This window comes from Pelophylax lessonae, assembly GCF_965119305.1.
Source record: "Pelophylax lessonae genome assembly, chromosome: 3".
Classification (NCBI taxonomy): Eukaryota; Metazoa; Chordata; class Amphibia; order Anura; family Ranidae; genus Pelophylax; species Pelophylax lessonae.
In genome coordinates this window covers 672,671,591-672,691,167 of record NC_138770.1, presented here as the reverse complement: position 1 = coordinate 672,691,167, position 19,577 = coordinate 672,671,591, and the positions used below count along the sequence as shown (strand labels likewise).

The following is a 19,577-nucleotide window of genomic DNA, read 5'->3' as shown; positions in this document are numbered from 1 at the left end:
GCATGCCACTGCCAAGCCTGTTGTCTACCAGTACCCCCAAGTCCTTTTCCATCCTAGACTCACCCAGAGGTTCACCCCCTAGTGAATAGCTTGCTTTCTGGTTTCTGGCACCCAAGTGCATTACTTTACATTTTTCTACATTAAACCTCATCTGCCATGTGGTTGCCCACCCCGTTATTTTGTTCAGGTCTGCTTGCAAGATTTCCACATCCTGCATAGAAGATATTGGCAAGCCTAATTTAGTATCATCTGCAAATACTGAGATTGTACTAGATATCCCCTCCTCTAGATCATTTATGAATAAATTAAACAGGATTGGTCCCAGGACAGAACCCTGGGGGACCCCACTTTCCACACCCGCCCAATCCGAGTACTCCCCATTAATCACCACCCTCTGGACTCTCCCCTGGAGCCAGGTCTCTATCCAGGTACTCACCTTATGATCCATACCTACCTTCCTTAGTTTGTACAGTAAGCGTTTGTGAGGAACGGTGTCAAAGGCCTTTGCGAAGTCCAGATACACCACATCCACAGGCTTACCTTTATCTAGGTGGCAGCTCACTTCATCGTAGAAGGTTAACAGATTGGTTTGGCACGAACGATTTTTCATGAATCCATGCTGATTTCTACTTATAATACCATTTTCATTACTAAAGTCTTGTATGTGGTCCCTTATCATCCCCTCCAAAATTTTGCAGACTACTGATGTTAGGCTGACCGGCCTATAGTTACCCGGGATATATCTCGGCCCCTTTTTAAATATTGGTACCACGTTGGCTTTTTTCCAATCAGCTGGCACCATACCCGTCTGTAAACTATCCTTAAAGATCAAGAATAATGGTCTGGCAATCACCTGGCTGAGCTCATTAAGAACCCTCGGGTGCAAGCCATCCGGTCCCGGGGATTTATTTATGTTAAGTTTCTCTAGTTTAGCTCTAAGTCTATCCTCTGTTAGCCATGGCGGCACTTCCTGAGGTGTATTATTTAGTTCGGCCTTACAAGCGGGTTTCGTGTAGCCCCCCGATTCCTTTGTGAAGACTGAAGAAAAGAAATTATTTAACACTTCCGCCTTTTCTCTGTCCTCAGTGGCCATTTTTCCTTTATCATCTTTTATGGGGCCAATGTGTTCTGGCCTCGCTTTCTTACTGTTTATATACTTAAAGAACTTCTTGGGGTTCTTTTTGCTCTCCTCCGCTATATGTCTCTCGTGTTCTATTTTAGCCGCCCTGATTTCATCTTTACATTTCTTATTACACTCTTTGTAGTGCTTAAATGCTGCCAATGACCCCTCAGTCTTGTATTTTTTGAAGGCCTTTTCTTTAGCTCTAATATACATTTTAATGTTGGAGTTTAGCCACCCAGGGTTTAGTTTTGCTCTTTTAAATTTATTTCCCTGTGGAATGCACTGGCCCACTCCCTTGTTAAGTATGCTCTTGAAGCACTCCCATTTTTCCTCCGTGTTCTTTGTTCCCAGGGTTCTATCCCATTTGATATTTTCTAGCAGCGAGCGCAGTTTAGGGAAATTGGCTCTTGTGAAATTCAGCGTCCTTATATTACCCTTGTGTTTCCTATTACTGTAATTAATACTGAAACCAATTGACCTATGGTCACTGTTCCCTAAGTTGTCCCGTATTTCTATATCCGTGATCAGGTCTGTATTGTTGGTAATCAGTAGGTCAAGTACCGCATTGCTTCTTGTCGGTGCATTCACCATCTGACCCATGAAATTGTCCTGCAAAACATTTAGGAACTGCCGAGCCTTGGCTGAGTGTGCGGTTCCTTCTGCCCAGTCTATATCTGGATAATTAAAGTCCCCCATTATAATGACATTTCCCATCCTTGCTGCCAATCCTATCTGTAACATGAGGTCCGCCTCACCCTCCTCCCTCTGGTTGGGGGGCCTATAGCATACGCCCAATATTACCTTCCCCGCCGTGCCTTCCCTTTGAAGCTCTACCCATAGGGATTCTGCCTCGTCCATAGCTCCATTATTAATATCATCCCTCATATTTACCTGTATACTGTTCTTAATATACAAACATACCCCTCCCCCTTTTTTACTTTCTCTATCTCTGCGATAAAGGGAATACCCCTGAATGGACGCCATCCAGTCATGAGAGCTGTCAAACCAAGTCTCAGTTATCCCCACAAAATCTAAGTCCTCCTCAAATATCAGCAGCTCCAGCTCTCCCATCTTGTTGGCCAGGCTTCTGGCATTGGTATACAAACCTCGTAATTTTGATCGGTTATATTTATCCTCTTTTGATGTTTTTAGGCTGCTCTCTTGATTTTTCCCCGTACCCACCCTGGGTATAGGAGCTCCGCACACCCTATCGCTAATGCCCCCATTTCTGCCCTCTGAAACTTGCTTTCCACTGGGTAATTCTACATCTGTACCCTCCCCCCCATTCCCTAGTTTAAAAGCCCCTCTAACTTTTCGGCCATCCTCGCACCCAGTACGGCTGCACCCACCCCATTTAGGTGCAATCCGTCCCTACCAAAGAGCCGGTGACCGACTGAGAAGTCGGCCCAGTTCTCCAGGAACCCGAAACCCTCCTTACTACACCAGCTCCTCAGCCACTCGTTAACTTCCCTAATCTCCCGCTGCCTCTCTGGTGTGGCTCGAGGTACAGGTAGTATTTCGGAAAATATTACCTTGGAGGTCCTAGTCCTCAACTTAGCGCCTAAGTCCCTGAAATCGTTTAGGACTCTCCGTCTTCCTCTGCCTATGTCATTGGTACCCACGTGTACCATGACAGCTGGGTCTTCCCCAGCCCCACCCAATAATCTGTCCACCCGATCCGCTATGTGCCGAACCCGAGCGCCCGGCAAACAACAGACTGTTCGGCGCACACGGTCTTGGTCACAGATTACACTGTCTGCCCTTCTAATAATTGAGTCCCCTACCACCAGCACCTGTCTTTCCTTTCCCTTTCTCCCAGCCTCACTGGAGGAGTTCTTCCCCTGGCAGCTAGGGGCGTCGCTCTGCTCCAGCAATGCTGGTCCCTGACTGGTTTCCCCAACATCACACAACGGGGCGTATCTATTGGGGTGCTCCAGCCCAGGATCAGCCTCCTTGCCTTGTTCCCTTCTACCCCTCCTAACTGTCACCCCTCTACTCTGCTCTGATGCCTGCACCTCCGATACTCCGCCCACCTCTGTGCAGACCCCTGCCTGCACCTGATTGGTACAATCCTGGCTCTCCTCCGGCATGGACATTCGTCTCAGTGTTGCCAGCTGCTTCCCTAGATTCAGGACCTGAGCTTCCAGGGAAGCAACGTGCTCACATTTTGCACATTTGTATTCGCCTTCGATCACATGACCGAGGAACGCATACATATCACAAGATGTACACCGAGTCGCATCTCCACACCCGCCGGGCATTGTACCTACTATCTAATCTAATGGGGATTCAGTAATTTAAGCCTATCCTATGTGGCTATTTCCTGGCTTCCTAACGCTACCTTCTCACCCTCTGGTATTCCGCTCCACTCACTTGACACTCAGTTGCACAACACTCACAATCTCACAGCCAGGTCAGACGCACAACACTGAGTCGCACCGCCCGGTCAGACGCACAACCCTCAGTCGCACAGCCCGGTCAGACGCACAACACTAAGTCGCACAGCCCAGTCAGACGCACAACACTAAGTCGCACAGCCCGGTCAGACGCACAACACTAAGTCGCACAGCCCGGTCAGACGCACAACACTAAGTCGCACAGCCCGGTCAGACGCACAACACTAAGTCGCACAGCCCGGTCAGACGCACAACACCGAGTCGCACAGCCCGGTCAGATGCACAACACCGAGTCGCACAGCCCAGTCAGATGCACAACGCTGAGTCGCACAGCCCGGTCAGACGCACAACGCTGAGTCGCACAGCCTGGTCAGACGCACAACACCAAGTCGCACAGCCCGGTCAGACGCACAACACTGAGTCGCACAGCCCGGTCAGACGCACCACGCTGAGTCGCACAGCCCGGTCAGACGCACAATGCTGAGTCGCACAGCCCGGTCAGACGCACAACACTAAGTCGCACAGCCCGGTCAGACGCACAACACCGAGTCGCACAGCCCGGTCAGACGCACAACACTGAGTCTCACAGCCCGGTCAGACGCACAACACTGAGTCGCACAGCCCGGTCAGACGCACAACCCCGATCGCACAGCCCGGTCAGACGCACAACCCCGAGTCGCACAGCCCGGTCAGACGCACAACCCCGAGTCGCACAGCCCGGTCAGACGCACAACGCTCAGGTAGTAACAGGTACTCCCAGATACTCAGGTACTCACAGATACTCAGGTACTCACAGATACTCAGGTACTCACAGGTACTCCCAGATACTCAGGTACTCACAGGTACTCCCAGATACTCAGGTACTCACAGGTACTCCCAGATACTCAGGTACTCAGGTACTCACAGATACTCAGGTACTCACAGATACTCACAGATACTCAGGTACTCACAGATACTCACAGATACTCAGGTACTCACAGATACTCACAGATACTCAGGTACTCACAGATACTCAGGTACTCAGGTACTCACAGATACTCCCAGATACTCAGGTACTCACAGGTACTCAGGTACTCACAGATACTCACAGGTACTCACAGGTACTCACAGATACTCAGGTACTCACAGATACTCACAGATACTCAGGTACTCACAGGTACTCAGGTACTCACAGATACTCCCAGATACTCAGGTACTCACAGATACTCCCAGATACTCAGGTACTCAGGTACTCACAGATACTCACAGGTACTCACAGATTCTCAGGTACTCACAGGTACTCACAGATACTCACAGATACTCAGGTACTCGCAGATACTCAGGTAGTAACAGGTACTCACAGGTACTCAGGTACTACACTACACCCTCAGTCAGTGTACAATCTCAGTCACCAGTCTTACTTACCTAGTGTATGTCCCTTTAAGTCTGACTCTAGCAGTTCCTGGCTTTTTTTTTTTTTTCCCTCAGACGGTCAGTCTCCGCTCTGCACCCGCCTCCCTCTGTCACTTCCCGGTCAGCCTTTGCTCCGCTAGTCTCCTCTGCTCCCTCTCTGTCAGGGGGGGGTCCGCACCACTCGCCGCCCGCCGCAAAAAAAAAAAAAAAGGGGGGGGGGGGTTTACTGTACCGCTCGCCACCCGCGATAAGAGAGGGGGGGGTCCCGACCCGCTTGCCGCTCGCTTGCCGCTCGCTTCTGGGGGGGGGGGGGGGTTCGAGCGCCGCTCCCCGCCGCTGCTCTCCTGGGGGGGGGGGGGGGGTTACTCACACGCGGTCGGTCGGTCGGTCGGTCACGCACAACACACTCCTCTCTCCTGCACGCCCTGACAGCCTCTGATCCCGCGCTCTGCTCCTCTGCTCCACAGCACCACCTGCTGGACAGTGTGTAGTCTATCAAGGCACATGTATCAAGGCATATAGGTCATTAGCCCCAAAACCCATATCCAAGATCAGGTCCACCACCATACGCCGTGCTAGAGGGACTGCACCACCTTACCATTTAAGGAGGACTACGTTCCGCCTTGGACCCCCAGCAGGAGCCATAGACCCAAGACCAGATCCAATGGTGTTCATAGTGGCAGCCTGCAAGGGAAAACCCTGATTGGAAGCGGAGCTCCTCCTTGATTGTATTCCTGGCTTGATGATATTGCCAGGAGCACAGCTTACCACCTGTGCAAATGTAGGCTTATTAGGGCCAAGACCCCACACTGATGTCACATTATCAGGTACATTACTATTATTATTTTCAGCTTGGCCTAAACCAGCAGCATTATCAGTTGCACATACAATGGTGGGTCCCACCACACCTGCAATGTTATTAGGTGTAGTTACTGTTTCTAATGCAGTACCAAGTGCTTCCTGCTGCTGCGCTGTAGAGTCCTGGTTAGTTATTACTGAAACAGTTTTGGGCTCAGCAGAAGCAGGGTTAATCGGCTCTTCTGGGTTTTGTAGTTCCTGAGCAGAAATGTCATTTTTTAAACGTAACATTTTCTCAGCAGGCAAAGCATTGCTGAGCACAGGGGTATCATCCTGGGTGTCACTGGGGAAACCCTCATTATTAGGCAAGGTGCTAAAAGGCACAAAAACAGTTTTGTCTATTACCTGAGACTTGATAGCCCTTATCTTATCAGGTACATGATCCGGCAAGTCCTCCACATCACCAAACACCAGCTTATCTCCCTGTACTGGAGACTCAATTACCTGGATTACCTTTAGCATGCCTCCTGAGCCCTGAGATGGCAATGGGCTGCTTACCTCACCTTGTGGGGGAAGGGGGTCAGAACTGGGGGTCTCCTCCTCCACCTCCATCTTTGCAAACCTTCGGTCGTTGCTAAACTTCTCCCTGAAGGGACCATCCCTGCCTTTCATCATGGCCACGATGGTTTCCTGATGTTCCACACGGACCTTAGCTAATTGGACCTCTGAATCCATGGATCCACGGTTCTTGCTGAACAAGCCTTCACGCTGCTTTCTCAGGCGCTTTAAATCCGCTCTAAGCTTGTAGAGCTTGTCTCTTTCCTTATTGAGGACTTTGATCCCGGCCACCACTCGCTCCCGAATGGATCCAGCATCTTCATCCTCACCAGGTGCAGAGAGATCACCAACCACGGCTTGTCCAGGAGCAGGGGTGCCATCCATCCATCCGACCAGGGGATGGCTGAGAGCCTCCAGCAGGAGAGGCCCCGCTGGCCTGCATGGCCTCCCCAGGAAGGAGCCAGCAGGGCTGGGAGGGATTTCACCTCACTCCCCTCTCAAACAGATCACCTGGAGCAGCTCCAGACACACAGCCAGAGAACCTTGCAGCAGCCACACCCGAAGCTGAATGATGGGAAACTACTCCTCCCACTGACACCAATGATGGGGCACTATTCCTCCCACTGACACCAATGATGGGGTACTATTCCTCCCACCGACACCAATGATGGGCCAGCATTCCTCCCACTGACACCAATGATGGGGCACCATTTCTCCCACTGGCACCATTTACGGGGCACTATTTCTCCCACTAAAAACCAATGATGGGTCAATATTCCTCCCACTGACACCAATGATGGGGCACTGTTCCTCTCACTGACACCAATTATAGGGCACTATTCCTCCCATTGACACCAATGATGGGGCACTATTCCTCCACTGACACCAATGATGGGTCACTAATCCTCCCACTGACACCAATGATGGGGCACTATTCCTCCCACTGACACCAATGATGGGGCACTATTCCTCCCACTGACACCAATGATGGGGCACTATTCCTCCCACTGACACAAGGAAGGGGACTATTCTTTCCACTGACACCATCAAAGAGGCTTCATTTCTCCCACTGGAACCAACTATGGGGTACTATTCCTCCTGCTGACCACAGGCACTATGTGATTTTCTTACTTTCACGGACTAAGTTTGGAGACCCAAAGTAGAAATTTAAGTCAAATCAAAAATGACTTTCAAATTATCATTACATAACTCAAAATGTATACTTTTTCGAACTATAACTTAGTGTCCCTTTAACAATATATATATATATATATATATGTATTGTTATCAGACAACCAATAAGCTTCATGCATAGATATAATGGAAAACATAGACCACGCCCATGCTGCACCCCTTCCTGGCTACGCGGCACAATGAGACCCGCAGAGAATATTATTAAAGACCCAAATTTGTTCCTTGACAGAAGAATGGTGAGAAATATCTAAACCGTAAAAAGAGAAAATGTTCCCCCCGCCATAACATCCAGCAAACTATAAACCATCCCCCGTCCTCTATTCAGATCTTATTACCGCGACGTGTAAAGCGAATCGCTGTCTGCGGCCTGGAAGACAATTCTGTGTAAATAACACCGTCCTGTCAGGGGGATGATCTTCTAAATAGGAGGAGAATAAAATATCTAATATTTCCTCTGTTCAATAGTTTAATGTGGAATCATTTGCAGCGAGAAGCGGGAGGAGCCGACGTTCATCCCGGAGAACGCCAAGATAAATCCCGGAACCCCCGATTTCTGGATATCGGAGTCTCTCTATGTCTATCTACACTATATTACCAAAAGTATTGGGACGCCTGCCTTTACACACACATGAACTTTAATGGCATCCCAGTCTTAGTCCGTAGGGTTCAATATTGAGTTGGCCCACCCTTTGCAGCTATAACAGCTTCAACTCTTCTGGGAAGTCCGTCCACAAGGTTTAGGAGTGTCTATGGGAGGGGGGGCGACTCCGGAGTAGAGTAGTCAGTGGACGGGTGTCAGCTGGTGGATAGAAAGTTTTGACCATTCTTGCAGAAGCGCATTTGTGAGGTCAGGGATTGATGTTGGATGAGAAGGCCTGGCTCGCAGTCTCTGCTCTAATTCATCCCAAATGTGTTCTATCGGGTTGAGGTCAGGAAAGTGCAGGCCAGTCAAGTTCCTCCACCCCAAACTCGCTCATCCATGTCTTTATAGACCTTGCTTTGTGCACTGGTGCGCAGTCATATTGGAACAGGAAGGCGCCATCCCCAAACTGTTCCCACAAAGTTGGGAGCATGAAATCATCCAAAATGTCTTGGTATGCTGACGCCCTAAGAGCTCCCTTCACTGAAACTAAGGGGCCAAGCCCAACCCCTGAAAAGCAACCCAGCACCATAATTCCCCCTCCACCAAATGATTTGGACCAGTGCATAAAACAAGGTCCATAAAGACATGGATGAACGAGTTTGGGGTGGAGGAACTTGACTTGCCTTCACAGAGTCCTGACCTCAACCCGATACCGATGAATTTGAGCGGTGACTGCGAGCCCGGCCTTCCCGTCCAACATCAGTGCCTGACCTCACAAATACTCTTCTGGAAGAATGGTCAAACACTCCCATAGACACACTCCTAAACCTTATGGACAGCCTTGCCAGAAGAGTTGAAGCTGTTATAGCTGCAAAGGGTGGGCCAACTCAATATTGAACCCTACGGACTAAAGCTGGATACACACTATACAACTTTTGTTGTTTGATTTCCTTTAGATTTATCTTCAACTATGTTGTGAAAGGGCCTGCCTGATTTGCATACAAATTGAAAGTGTTTAGGTCTGACCTCATATTATATGGTTTTGGTAAGGCTAAAGGAAAAAATCGAAACAAAATGATATAGTGCGTATCCAGCTTTAGACTGGGATGCCATTAAAGCTCATGTGTTTGTAAAGGCAGGTGTCTCAATACTTTTGGTAATAGAATCTATCTATCTATCTATCTATCTATCTATCTATCTATCTATCTATCTATCTATCTATCTATCTATCTATCTATCTATCTATCTATCTATCTATCTATCTATCTATCTATCGTGCCTTGCGAAAGTATTCGGCCCCCTTGAACTTAGCGACCTTTTGACACATTTCAGGCTCCAAACATAAAGATATAAAACTGTAATTTTCTGTGAAGAATCAACAACAAGTGGGACACAATCATGAAGTGGAACGGAATTTATTGGATATTTCAAACTTTGTTAACAAATAAAAAACTGAAAAATTGGGCGTTCAAAATTATTCAGCCCCTTTACTTTCAGTGCAGCAAACTCTCTCCAGAAGTTCAGTGAGGATCTCTGAATGATCCAATGTTGACCTAAATGACTAATGATGACAAATAGAATCCACCTGTGTGTAATCAAGTCTCCGTATAAATGCACCTGCACTGTGATAGTCTCAGAGGTACGTTTAAAGCGCAGAGAGCATCATGAAGAACAAGGAACACACCAGGCAGGTCCGAGATACTGTTGTGGAGAAGTTTAAAGCCGGATTTGGATACAAAAAGATTTCCCAAGCTTTAAACATCCCAAGGAGCGCTGTGCAAGCGATAATATTGAAATGGAAGGAGTATCAGACCACTGCAAATCTACGAAGACCTGGCGGTCCCTCTAAACTTTCAGCTCATACAAGGAGAAGACTGATCAGAGATGCAGACAAGAGGCCCATGATCACTCTGGATGAACTGCAGAGATCTACAGCTGAGGTGGGAGACTCTGTCCATAGGACAACAATCAGTCGTATACTGCACAAATCTGGCCTTTATGGAAGAGTGGCAAGAAGAAAGCCATTTCTTAAAGATATCCATAAAAAGTGTCGTTTAAAGTTTCCCACAAGCCACCTGGGAGACACCAAACATGTGGAAGAAGGTGCTCTGGTCAGATGAAACCAAAATCAAAGTTTTTGGCAACAATGCAAAACGTTACGTTTGGCGTAAAAGCAACACAGCTCATCACCCTGAACACACCATCCCCACTGTCAAACATGGTGGTGGCAGCATCATGGTTTGGGCTGCTTTTCTTCAGCAGGGACAGGGAAGATGGTTAAAATTGATGGGAAGATGGATGGAGCCAAATACAGGACCATTCTGGAAGAAAACCTGATGGACTCTGCAAAAGACCTGAGACTGGGATGGAGATTTGTCTTCCAACAAGACAATGATCCAAAACATAAAGCAAAATCTACAATGGAATGGTTCACAAATAAACATATCCAGTGTTAGAATGGCCAAGTCAAAGTCCAGACCTGAATCCAATGGAGAATCTGTGGAAAGAACTGAAAACTGCTGTTCACAAACGCTCTCCATCCAACCTCACTGAGCTCGAGCTGTTTTGCAAGGAGGAATGGGCAAAATTTCAGTCTCTCGATGTGCAAAACTGATAGAGACATACCCCAAGCGACTTACAGCTGTAATCGCAGCAAAAGGTGGCGCTACAAAGTATTAACTTAAGGGGGCTGAATAATTTTGCATGCCCAATTTTTCAGTTTTTTATTTGATAACAAAGTTTGAAATATCCAATAAATTTCATTCCACTTCATGATTGTGTCCCACTTGTTGTTGATTCTTCACAAAAAATAACAGTTTTATATCTTTGTTTGAAGCCTGAAATGTGGCAAAAGGTTGCAAAGTTCAAGGGGGGCGAATACTTTCGCAAGGCACTCTATCTATCTATCTATCTATCTATCTATCTATCTATCTATCTATCTATCTATCTATCTATCTATCTATCTATCTATCTATCTATCTATCTATCTATCTATCTATCTATCTATCTATCTATCTATCATACAGATGAATTGTAGATAGGATGGGATGGGAATTAGAGGTGGGGATGATCTCAGTACAGAGGAATCAATAATATTCATATGCTTCAGAAGTTCAGCGACCTTTAATAAATCCATTTTAATCTTATTTACGTTAGCAGTAAATTTTCTCACCGCAATTACCAGTAATTGTTCTGAACTGTGTGGGAGGAGAGAACAGATTATCGCCTCCATCTATCTCCACTCCCGGACTTCTTCTCTGACAATAGAGATCACCAGAGACCAATGTGTGAATGAATGTGTCTGGAATCTGTTATTGTTGATTAAAACATGAGAAACATGTCAGGTGAGAGTTAGAGCCGGAGGACTCTGCTCCTTCCTCTATAACTCTCCTCTCCTGAAATACTCTGCACTGCTGGAGGACTCTGCTCCTTTCTCTATAACTCTCCTCTCCTGAAATACTTTGCACTGCTGGAGGACTCTGCTCCTTTCTCTATAACTCTCCTCTCCTGAAATACTCTGCTCTGCTGGAGGACTCTGTTCCTTCCTCTATAACTCTCCTCTCCTGAAATACTCTGCACTGCTGGAGGACTCTGCTCCTTCTTCTATAACTCTCCTCTCCTGAAATACTCTGCTCTGCTGGAGGACTCTGCTTCTTCCTCTATAACTCTCCTCTCCTGAAATACTCTGCTCTGCTGGAGGACTCTGCTCCTTCCTCTACAATTCTCCTCTCCTGAAATACTCTGCTCTGCTGGAGGACTCTGCTCCTTCCTCTATAACTCTCCTCTCCTGAAATACTCTGCTCTGCTGGAGGACTCTGCTCCTTCCTCTATAACTCTCCTCTCCTGAAATACTCTGCACTGCTGGAGGACTCTGCTCCTTCCTCTATAACACTCCTCTCCTGAAATACTCTGCTCTGCTGGAGGACTCTGCTCCTTCCTCTGTAACTCTCCTCTCCTGAAGTACTCTGCACTGCTGGAGGACTCTCCTCCTTCCTCTATAACTCTCCTCTCCTGAAATACTCTGCTCTGCTTGAATACTCTGCTTCTTCCTCTATAACTCTCCTCTCCTGAAATACTCCGCATTACTAGAGGACTCTGTTCCTTCCTCTATAACTCTCCTCTGCTAAAATACTTTGCACTGCTGGAGGACTCTGCTCTTTCCTCTATAAATCTCCTCTCCTGAAATACTCTGCTCTGCTGGAGGACTCTGCTCTTTCCTCTATAAATCTCCTCTCCTGAAATACTCTGCTCTGCTGGAGGACTCTGCTCCTCCCTCTATAAATCTCCTCTCCTGAAATACTCTGCTCTGCTGGAGGACTCTGCTCCTCCCTCTATAACTCTCCTCTCCTGAAATACTCTGCTCTGCTGGAGGACTCTGCTCCTCCCTCTATAACTCTCCTCTCCTGAAATACTCTACTGAAGGAAATCAACCAATCAATGTTGTCCAATGAAAAGAAAAATGGTGTGTATAATGACAGAGTGTCGGCTAACCTTTTCTTTCCTCATCTCTCAGGTCGTATTTGAGTGTATTACCGGCAACGGGATGGAAGGCGACATGGCCATCGATGATGTCACCATAAAAAGAGGAGAGTGTCCGAAACGGATAAGCTCGCCAAAAAAACGTGAGTCCTTCCCCGGGTGATGTGACGGGTGATGTGTCAACGAAAACCAGATCAAAGCAATCCATGAGAGGGAAATTGGAGGAGTTCACTGACATAGCAATATCCGGGTTGTGTTATCACACGAGCGCACTCACCTCCTTTGTTTAATCATCGATTAACTGTCATTGGGCGGTCCGGCGTCAGGCTTCCTGACAATAGACAGTTCCAGCCTCTGCAATCAGGAGATAAAACCTGTCACTGCTAACCAGTGCTTTAAGTGGCCCAAAAGTGGTGCCGGTACTGTATTATAGCCTATACATTTTTTTATATCAGGCCCCTACAGAGCGCCCCCCACCTCACATCAGGGTCCCCACAGAGCCCCCCCATGTCAGGGTCCCCACAGAGCCCCCCCTTCTCACATCAGGGTCCCCACAGAGCCCCCCCACACATCAGGACCCCCACAGAGCGCCCCCCACCTCACATCAGGGTCCCCACAGAGCCCCCCCATCCCATTCCACATCAGGGTCCCCACAGAGCCCCCCCATCCCATTCCACATTAGGGTCCCCACAGAGCCCCCCCATCCCATCCCATCCATCAGGGTCCCCATAACTGCTCCTACTCATGTTTTTAGGCTGAGGCTGACACATGGGACTCACTGTGCTGTGCTGGCCTGGAGTAGCTGGAGGGAGAGGTGGGTGGAGCCACTCCACTCGGCGCGCAGCATTGGAGGAAGGAGGCTCCGCAGTGTATGCTGGGGCCTCGCTCTCCTCCTCCTCAGATGACCTCACTGGTTGCTAGACGCCGGGCGGCGATAGCAACCAGTGCACTGCAGTACAGGCCAGCAGCGTGGCAGCTCTGCCGCCGCTGCTGGCCTGGGCTGGGACTCCGGAGAAGGGGGACTCACTGGTGGTGACTGGTCTGGCTCTGGAGTGGGAAATATTCTCGGGGGGGGGGGGCAATTTAGGGCGCAGATGTCCAAAATGAGCGTACCGGTACGCTAAGGCGCACAGAGAGGTGGCGGTATGATCAAGAGCCATATTTGGGAGTGGCGGTACCGAGTACCGGTGCATACCGGCCCACTTAAAGCACTGCTGCTAATTGGAACAAATATAGTCCATGGAAGCACCTGGCTGTAGGTGCAGAGCTTTCCAGGATCAGTCTGATCCTCACATCAGTGGAGCACAAACAGTCCACACTCCATAGTGCTAAATCGCAATAAACTTTATTCACATCAAAGTCCACCAGACACGTCCTTCCCCACCAGGTGCGGCTCTACGGCTGAAGCTTTTCACCCAATATGGGATTAGCCAAAAGGGACTAAGCCTACATTGTATGAAACCCATCAGTATTGGACACGTAGCCCATAACAATGAAATCAAACCCGTAGAGAACTCCTAAGGAGCATTTCGCCCTTTTCGGGGCTTATTTGTAGAGGCTCTGCCTCTCAGATAAGTTCCCACTGACACCATTGATCTTTTTAGCGATCTGTGGGTAATTCTTCCCAATGACAAGTGTAAGGAGCATTCTTTCCACTGACTGTCACACCAATGTATCATGAGTTGTAGATCTAGTCATTTTCCCTGAGACTGGAAAGTTATTTCAAGGGTTCCTTGTGTTATAAATGTTGAGAAAGGCTATACTAGATCCTTCAGGCCTGGTATGAGTGTCAAGGGGGACCCCCACATAAAATAAAACTGGATTTCCAATAGAGATCGACCGATTATCGGCAACACTGATATATTGGGGGCCGATATGCACTTTCCCCGATGTATCGGAATCGGCCTTTTGATATACCGATATTTCGGGAAAGTGCTTGTACCAGAGTGATGCCTGCAGCTAGAGGCATCACCCCGGTACCGGCGTCCATAGCCGACGGTCGGCTGACTTGCTATGACAACCAATGCGGCTGAGAAGCCGCTCGGCTGTCATTACAAGGAGCGGGAGGGGATGTCCCGTCCCCCCCTCCCGCGGCTCGCCCCGGGTCTCCCGTCCCACCCAGAGACCCGGGCATCCTTCCTCCACCGCCGCCGCCCAAGAGAAGACCCGATGTTCTATCAGAAAACCATACCCCATCAGATTTCCCTACCTACGTCATTTCCGGTGTGGGTTCGTCATGCACCAGCTGTAGCCGCGTCACACGTCCTGCTGCACATGCGCGGAATAGGTAGGGAATCTTGATAACATCGTAAGGGGTGATGCAAAAGTCCTACTGCGCATGCGCACCAACAGATCGGGCAGCGGCATCTCTTGTAACAAACATACATCCGATCTCCATGGCAAACACTGCGCCGAGCCGAAAATGGGACAATCCTATTCCCTACCCACACGCGCACGCCCACTGTCTTATTGTCGGGCCGGCGCAGTGTGGGGCATGGAGATCGGATTGTTGGGCCGGTGCAGTGTCGGCTCGGCGCAGTGTCGGGTCAGCGCAGTGTGGGCCATGGAGATCGGATGGATGTTTGTTATGAGATCCCGCTGCCCAAACACTTGGTGCGCATGCACACTAGGACTTTTGCCTGACCCCTTACGATGTTATCAAAATTCCCTACCTATTCTGCGCATGCCCAATAGGACGTGTGACACGGCTACAAGCTGCTGCATGACGAATCCACAGCTAATCTCAACCGGAAATGACGTAGATAGGGAAATCTGACGGGGTAGAGAAATCTGATAGAACACCGGGTCTCCGGAAGTGATATCATGACATCACTTCCGGGTACTCGGCGCCGAATTAAAAAAACTGACAGCATTCAAAACAGCCAAACTTGGCGTTTTGAATGCTTTTCGGTTCTGAGGTGGGGTTTGGGGTATTTTAGACCCCCAGATCCCTCCACAAGGAGTACCTGTATTGGCCTAAAATGTTAAAAAATTTAGATTTTTTACATTTTTTTTGAGAATTTTATATAAAAAATTTTGAAAAATACTGTTACTTTTTTCAAAAGTGTCGCTCTTTTTTTGTTTATAGCGCAAAAAATAAAAATCGTACAGGTGATCAAATACCACCAAAAGAAAGCTCTGTTTATGGGGAAAAAAAGGACATCAATTTTATTTGGGTACCGCACGACCACGCAATTGTCCATAAAAGTCACGCAGTGCGGAATCGCAAAATAGGGCCTGGTCTTTGAGCAGCCAAATCCTCCTGCCTGAAAGTGGTTAAGGGGGCGTGGCAGGGGGTGTGTCCTATGCCTACATACTTTTGCTAATAGGTGTCCCTCATTCCCATCTCAAAAAGTTGGGAAGTGTGGGATTGTGTATATTTGTTTTTTTTTTTTTTGTTCTGTAGGTTAAACTGGATGGACTTCATAGGTGTGCGCAGCCTATTGCATTGGGGTGTGCACCCCAAAGCTCAAACTTACATGCATGCGGGTGTATGCATGTGTACTGACTACTTTCTGCTCAGCCCAGCTTACCTTCCCCTGTTAGGGCTCTTTCACACGGTCCGCCTCCGTAGACGGATCCGTGCTGCTCAGCAGGGATCGATCCGCTGATCCCCGCTGAGCCGGCGGATGACAGCTCCGTCTCCGCTTGCAGTGTGGAGAGGGAGGTGTCACAGGTCCCACTGCTCTCTATGGGGGATCGGATGAGAGCGGACCGCCTGTCCGCTCTCATCCGATCCGATCCGATCCCTGGACGGATGGAAAAATAGGGTTTCCATCCGTCCGGATTTCACGGGCAGGATCGGATACGGATGACCGGCTGTCAGCGGAGGTGTCTCCGCTGACACCCGCTGCCCCATAGAGCTGCATGGAGGATCCGATCAGATCCGCCTAAAAAACTGACAGGCGGATCTGATCGGATCGCCCGTGTGAAAGAGCCCTTAGGCTGAAATCCGTTCTACACTGCAGGCTTTGTTTACTCCTCCCTCTCATGCCCGCACCAGCTGCCGGCACCTCCTGTTGTAAAGTCAAATGAGGCACACTGGGGAAGGGGGCGGGTACAGTGTCAATCCCATTGGCCAAGGAAGCAGCAGAGATGCATAGCAACTGTAGCCTCATGCTTTTTATAGACACTGCATGGTTGGCAGCCCTGGTAATTAGGGTGTGCCCAGGCACACCTGGCACACCCCCCTGCGCCAGGGCTGTATTTTGGCCTAGGCCAACAAGGCCCAGGCCTAGGGCGGCACTTTGCAAGGGGGCAGCAAAAAAGCCGCCCCCCCCTCCACATGTGACTCTATTAGCCACTCGTTGCTAGAGCCACCTCCCTCATTCCCCCCTCTCTCTCTCATCCCCCTCTTTCTCTCTCTCTCTCTTACCCCTCCTCCCTCTCTCACCCCTCCTCTCTATCTCTCACCCCCCTCTCTCTCACCCCTCCTCTCTTATTCCCCCTCTCGCTCTCTCTCTCTCATCCCCCCACCCCCTCTCTCACCCCCCCTCTCTCTCTCATCCCCCCTCACCCACCCCCCTCTCTCTCTCTCCTTCACCCCCCCCCCCCTCTCATGAGATCTCAGGGGTTCATGCTGGGACTTGTAGTCCTTAAATTCTGGAGGGAGCCATATCAGTTAAAAAAGGAGTGGGGCAAATTTCCATAGGAGGGGGAGGGGGGCGCCCAATTTTAGTCTTGCCTAGGGCAGCACAAAACCAAAATACACCACTGTCCTGCGCACACCTATGATGGACTTGTGTGTGTTTTTTCAACCAGGTTACCTATGTAAAGTTTTTATGTATTTAGTGACATTGCATTTGTTCCTGGTGGTTCTAGGAAGCATCTAACTGAGGTTCTTTTTCTTGTATTATAGCTGCAGCACCTTCTGGCAATCTGGCCTGCTACTCCCACTCAGGTTCTCTATACTGGCTCCTGACTTTCTTCCTATTCGTCCTCCTGAGATGATACTCCGCTGCTCTTGTTGGATTCAGAACAAGGCTGTCCCATCTTTTGTACACTTTCCTCCTCGATCCTCCTCCACCGGCACACCAAAGTGTCAAGATATTACCAAAGACCGGCAAGCGTGGCGGCTTGAAGGAGCCAACGAGAGACTGACGACTTCCTTTGAGAAGTTCAAACGCGTCTACAATACATCCAAGGAGGGAGAGAGAGAGAAGTCAGGGAAGGTATTGATACAAAGGAACAAGTGACGACAACGTCAGGACAAGGTGGAAGCAGAGAGGAAAACCAGGACGTGATCAAACTATTGACTCAGAGATGCTAAGACTTGTCCACATGGGAGACGTGGACTTCAAAAGAGAATAACAATAAATAAAGACAAGAAACATTTATAAAGAAACTATATTGAGATTATAAGCACAAATTTCTAACAAACTGTGGAGACCGTGGCTGGGAGAATGTTACTCTGCCTTGGGGCAGAAACTTTGTTGGAACGCCCCGGCTGCTGTAGCCCGATTTTCTAAGTAGATTCCTTTCGCGTGCTGCTCTGTTTCATCTATGCCCATGTATAACCACGCCATTTGCATGTGCTCCACTGCCCTTTACGTACATCGCCATGTAACCAAGCGTCTTTAGCCATCCATTTTGAACATGTTTACGCATTTCAGGGAGGGCGCACACAGACTGTCGCTCCCGGTGAAAGAAAAGGATAGTAGACTTCATCCCGAGTATGGTTAGAGCATAGCCAACGTTTTAGGTCTTCCCTGTGGGCACTTCAAGAGAACGCGGGAGTTATGGGTCACGCCCATCGTCTTACAGACCGTCCAAAGATTGGAGAATGCAGTTTACGTAATTTAGGTACATATATAAATATATTTATTATAGAAGGATACTAAGTTGTAGAAATGGCTGCTTGAAAAAAAAAACACATTTAGCGTTCAATGATCTTCCTCCTTTCTGAAAAAAAAACAGGCATACCAGTGCCACGGTCTCAGACTCAACATTGCGTCTGTTCGTCTATCATTCTCCATTTCCGGTCTCATGACATTAGCTCTGTTCATACACACTTCATAGACCTCAGCAGGGGACTTCGCACAGCTCATGCAATCAGTACAATGACATTTAGGAAATTGTTACCAAATCTGAACGTTTTAAATAAACAGATATCTATTTCTAGTGGTGGTCATTTTGGTGTCGACTCATCAAAGAAGGTGTGAATGTGTTCAGGATGGCCATGAAATAAGTGGGGAGGGTTGATGAGCGAATGACAGGATTGATGCAATGTGATGAGAGAGGTCATAATGGGCAATGGGCATTTAAAGTCAACCTGCACGCCATTATGACCCCTCTTCAGACTAGTTTCACTGTAACATGTCCTGACCTCATGTCTTAACTCCAACAAATGCCATCCTGCTCCCCAATGAGCCTTAAGTGCCTGGCCACTGGCCATCATCGGATGGTTGTACAACAGTTAGCCAGGCTTAGTTATGAAATCATGGAATCAGGTCCTCCAGTCTCTCCAAAGCCCATGCTCCTCATACCCTAGTCTCCCATTGCCAACACTCATCATCCCCCAGTCTCCCCAATCCTCACACACCTGACCCTCCAGTCCCCCAACTCCCCATCCCCCAGTCTACCCAATCCCCACCCCAAGTCTCCCCAATGCCCACATTTCAAAACCCCACACTCCTCCCAATGCCCACACTCCCCACCCCCAGTCTCCCCAATGCCCACACTCCCTATCCCCCAGTTTTCCCAATCCCCACACTCCTGACCCTCCAGTCCCCAAACTCCCTATCCCCCAGTCTACCCAATCCCCACCCCAAGTCTCCCCAATGCCCACATTTCAAAACCCCACACTCCTCCCAATCCCCACACTCCCCACCCCCAGTCTCCCCAATGCCCACACTCCCTATCCCCCAGTCTCCCTAATACCTACACTCCCCATGCTCACACTCCTCCCAGTGCCCACACCCCTATCCCCCAATCTCCCCAGTGCCCACACTCCCTGTTCCCCAGTCTCCCCAATGCCCACTATTCCCATCTACACATTCCTTCCAATCCTTACACTCCCCACACCATGAGATGAGTGGGGAGGATTCCCCGAACA

General features: G+C 48.9%; 1 protein-coding gene across 3 annotated transcripts in view; it reads left to right on the top strand.

Annotated features, from left to right (window-relative positions):
- Window positions 1-18,643, top strand: part of MDGA1 (MAM domain containing glycosylphosphatidylinositol anchor 1) — a 498,204-nt gene extending 479,561 nt beyond the window's left edge. For all 3 annotated transcript variants that reach the window (XM_082251647.1, XM_082251646.1, XM_082251645.1), the window contains 2 exons: window positions 12,558-12,666; window positions 17,382-18,643. In XM_082251647.1, coding sequence (XP_082107773.1) covers window positions 12,558-12,666; window positions 17,382-17,473 — 201 coding nt within the window. In that variant the 3' untranslated portion in view covers window positions 17,474-18,643. The remainder of the gene's footprint in view (window positions 1-12,557; window positions 12,667-17,381) is intronic.
- The last annotated feature ends 934 nt before the right edge of the window (window positions 18,644-19,577 follow it).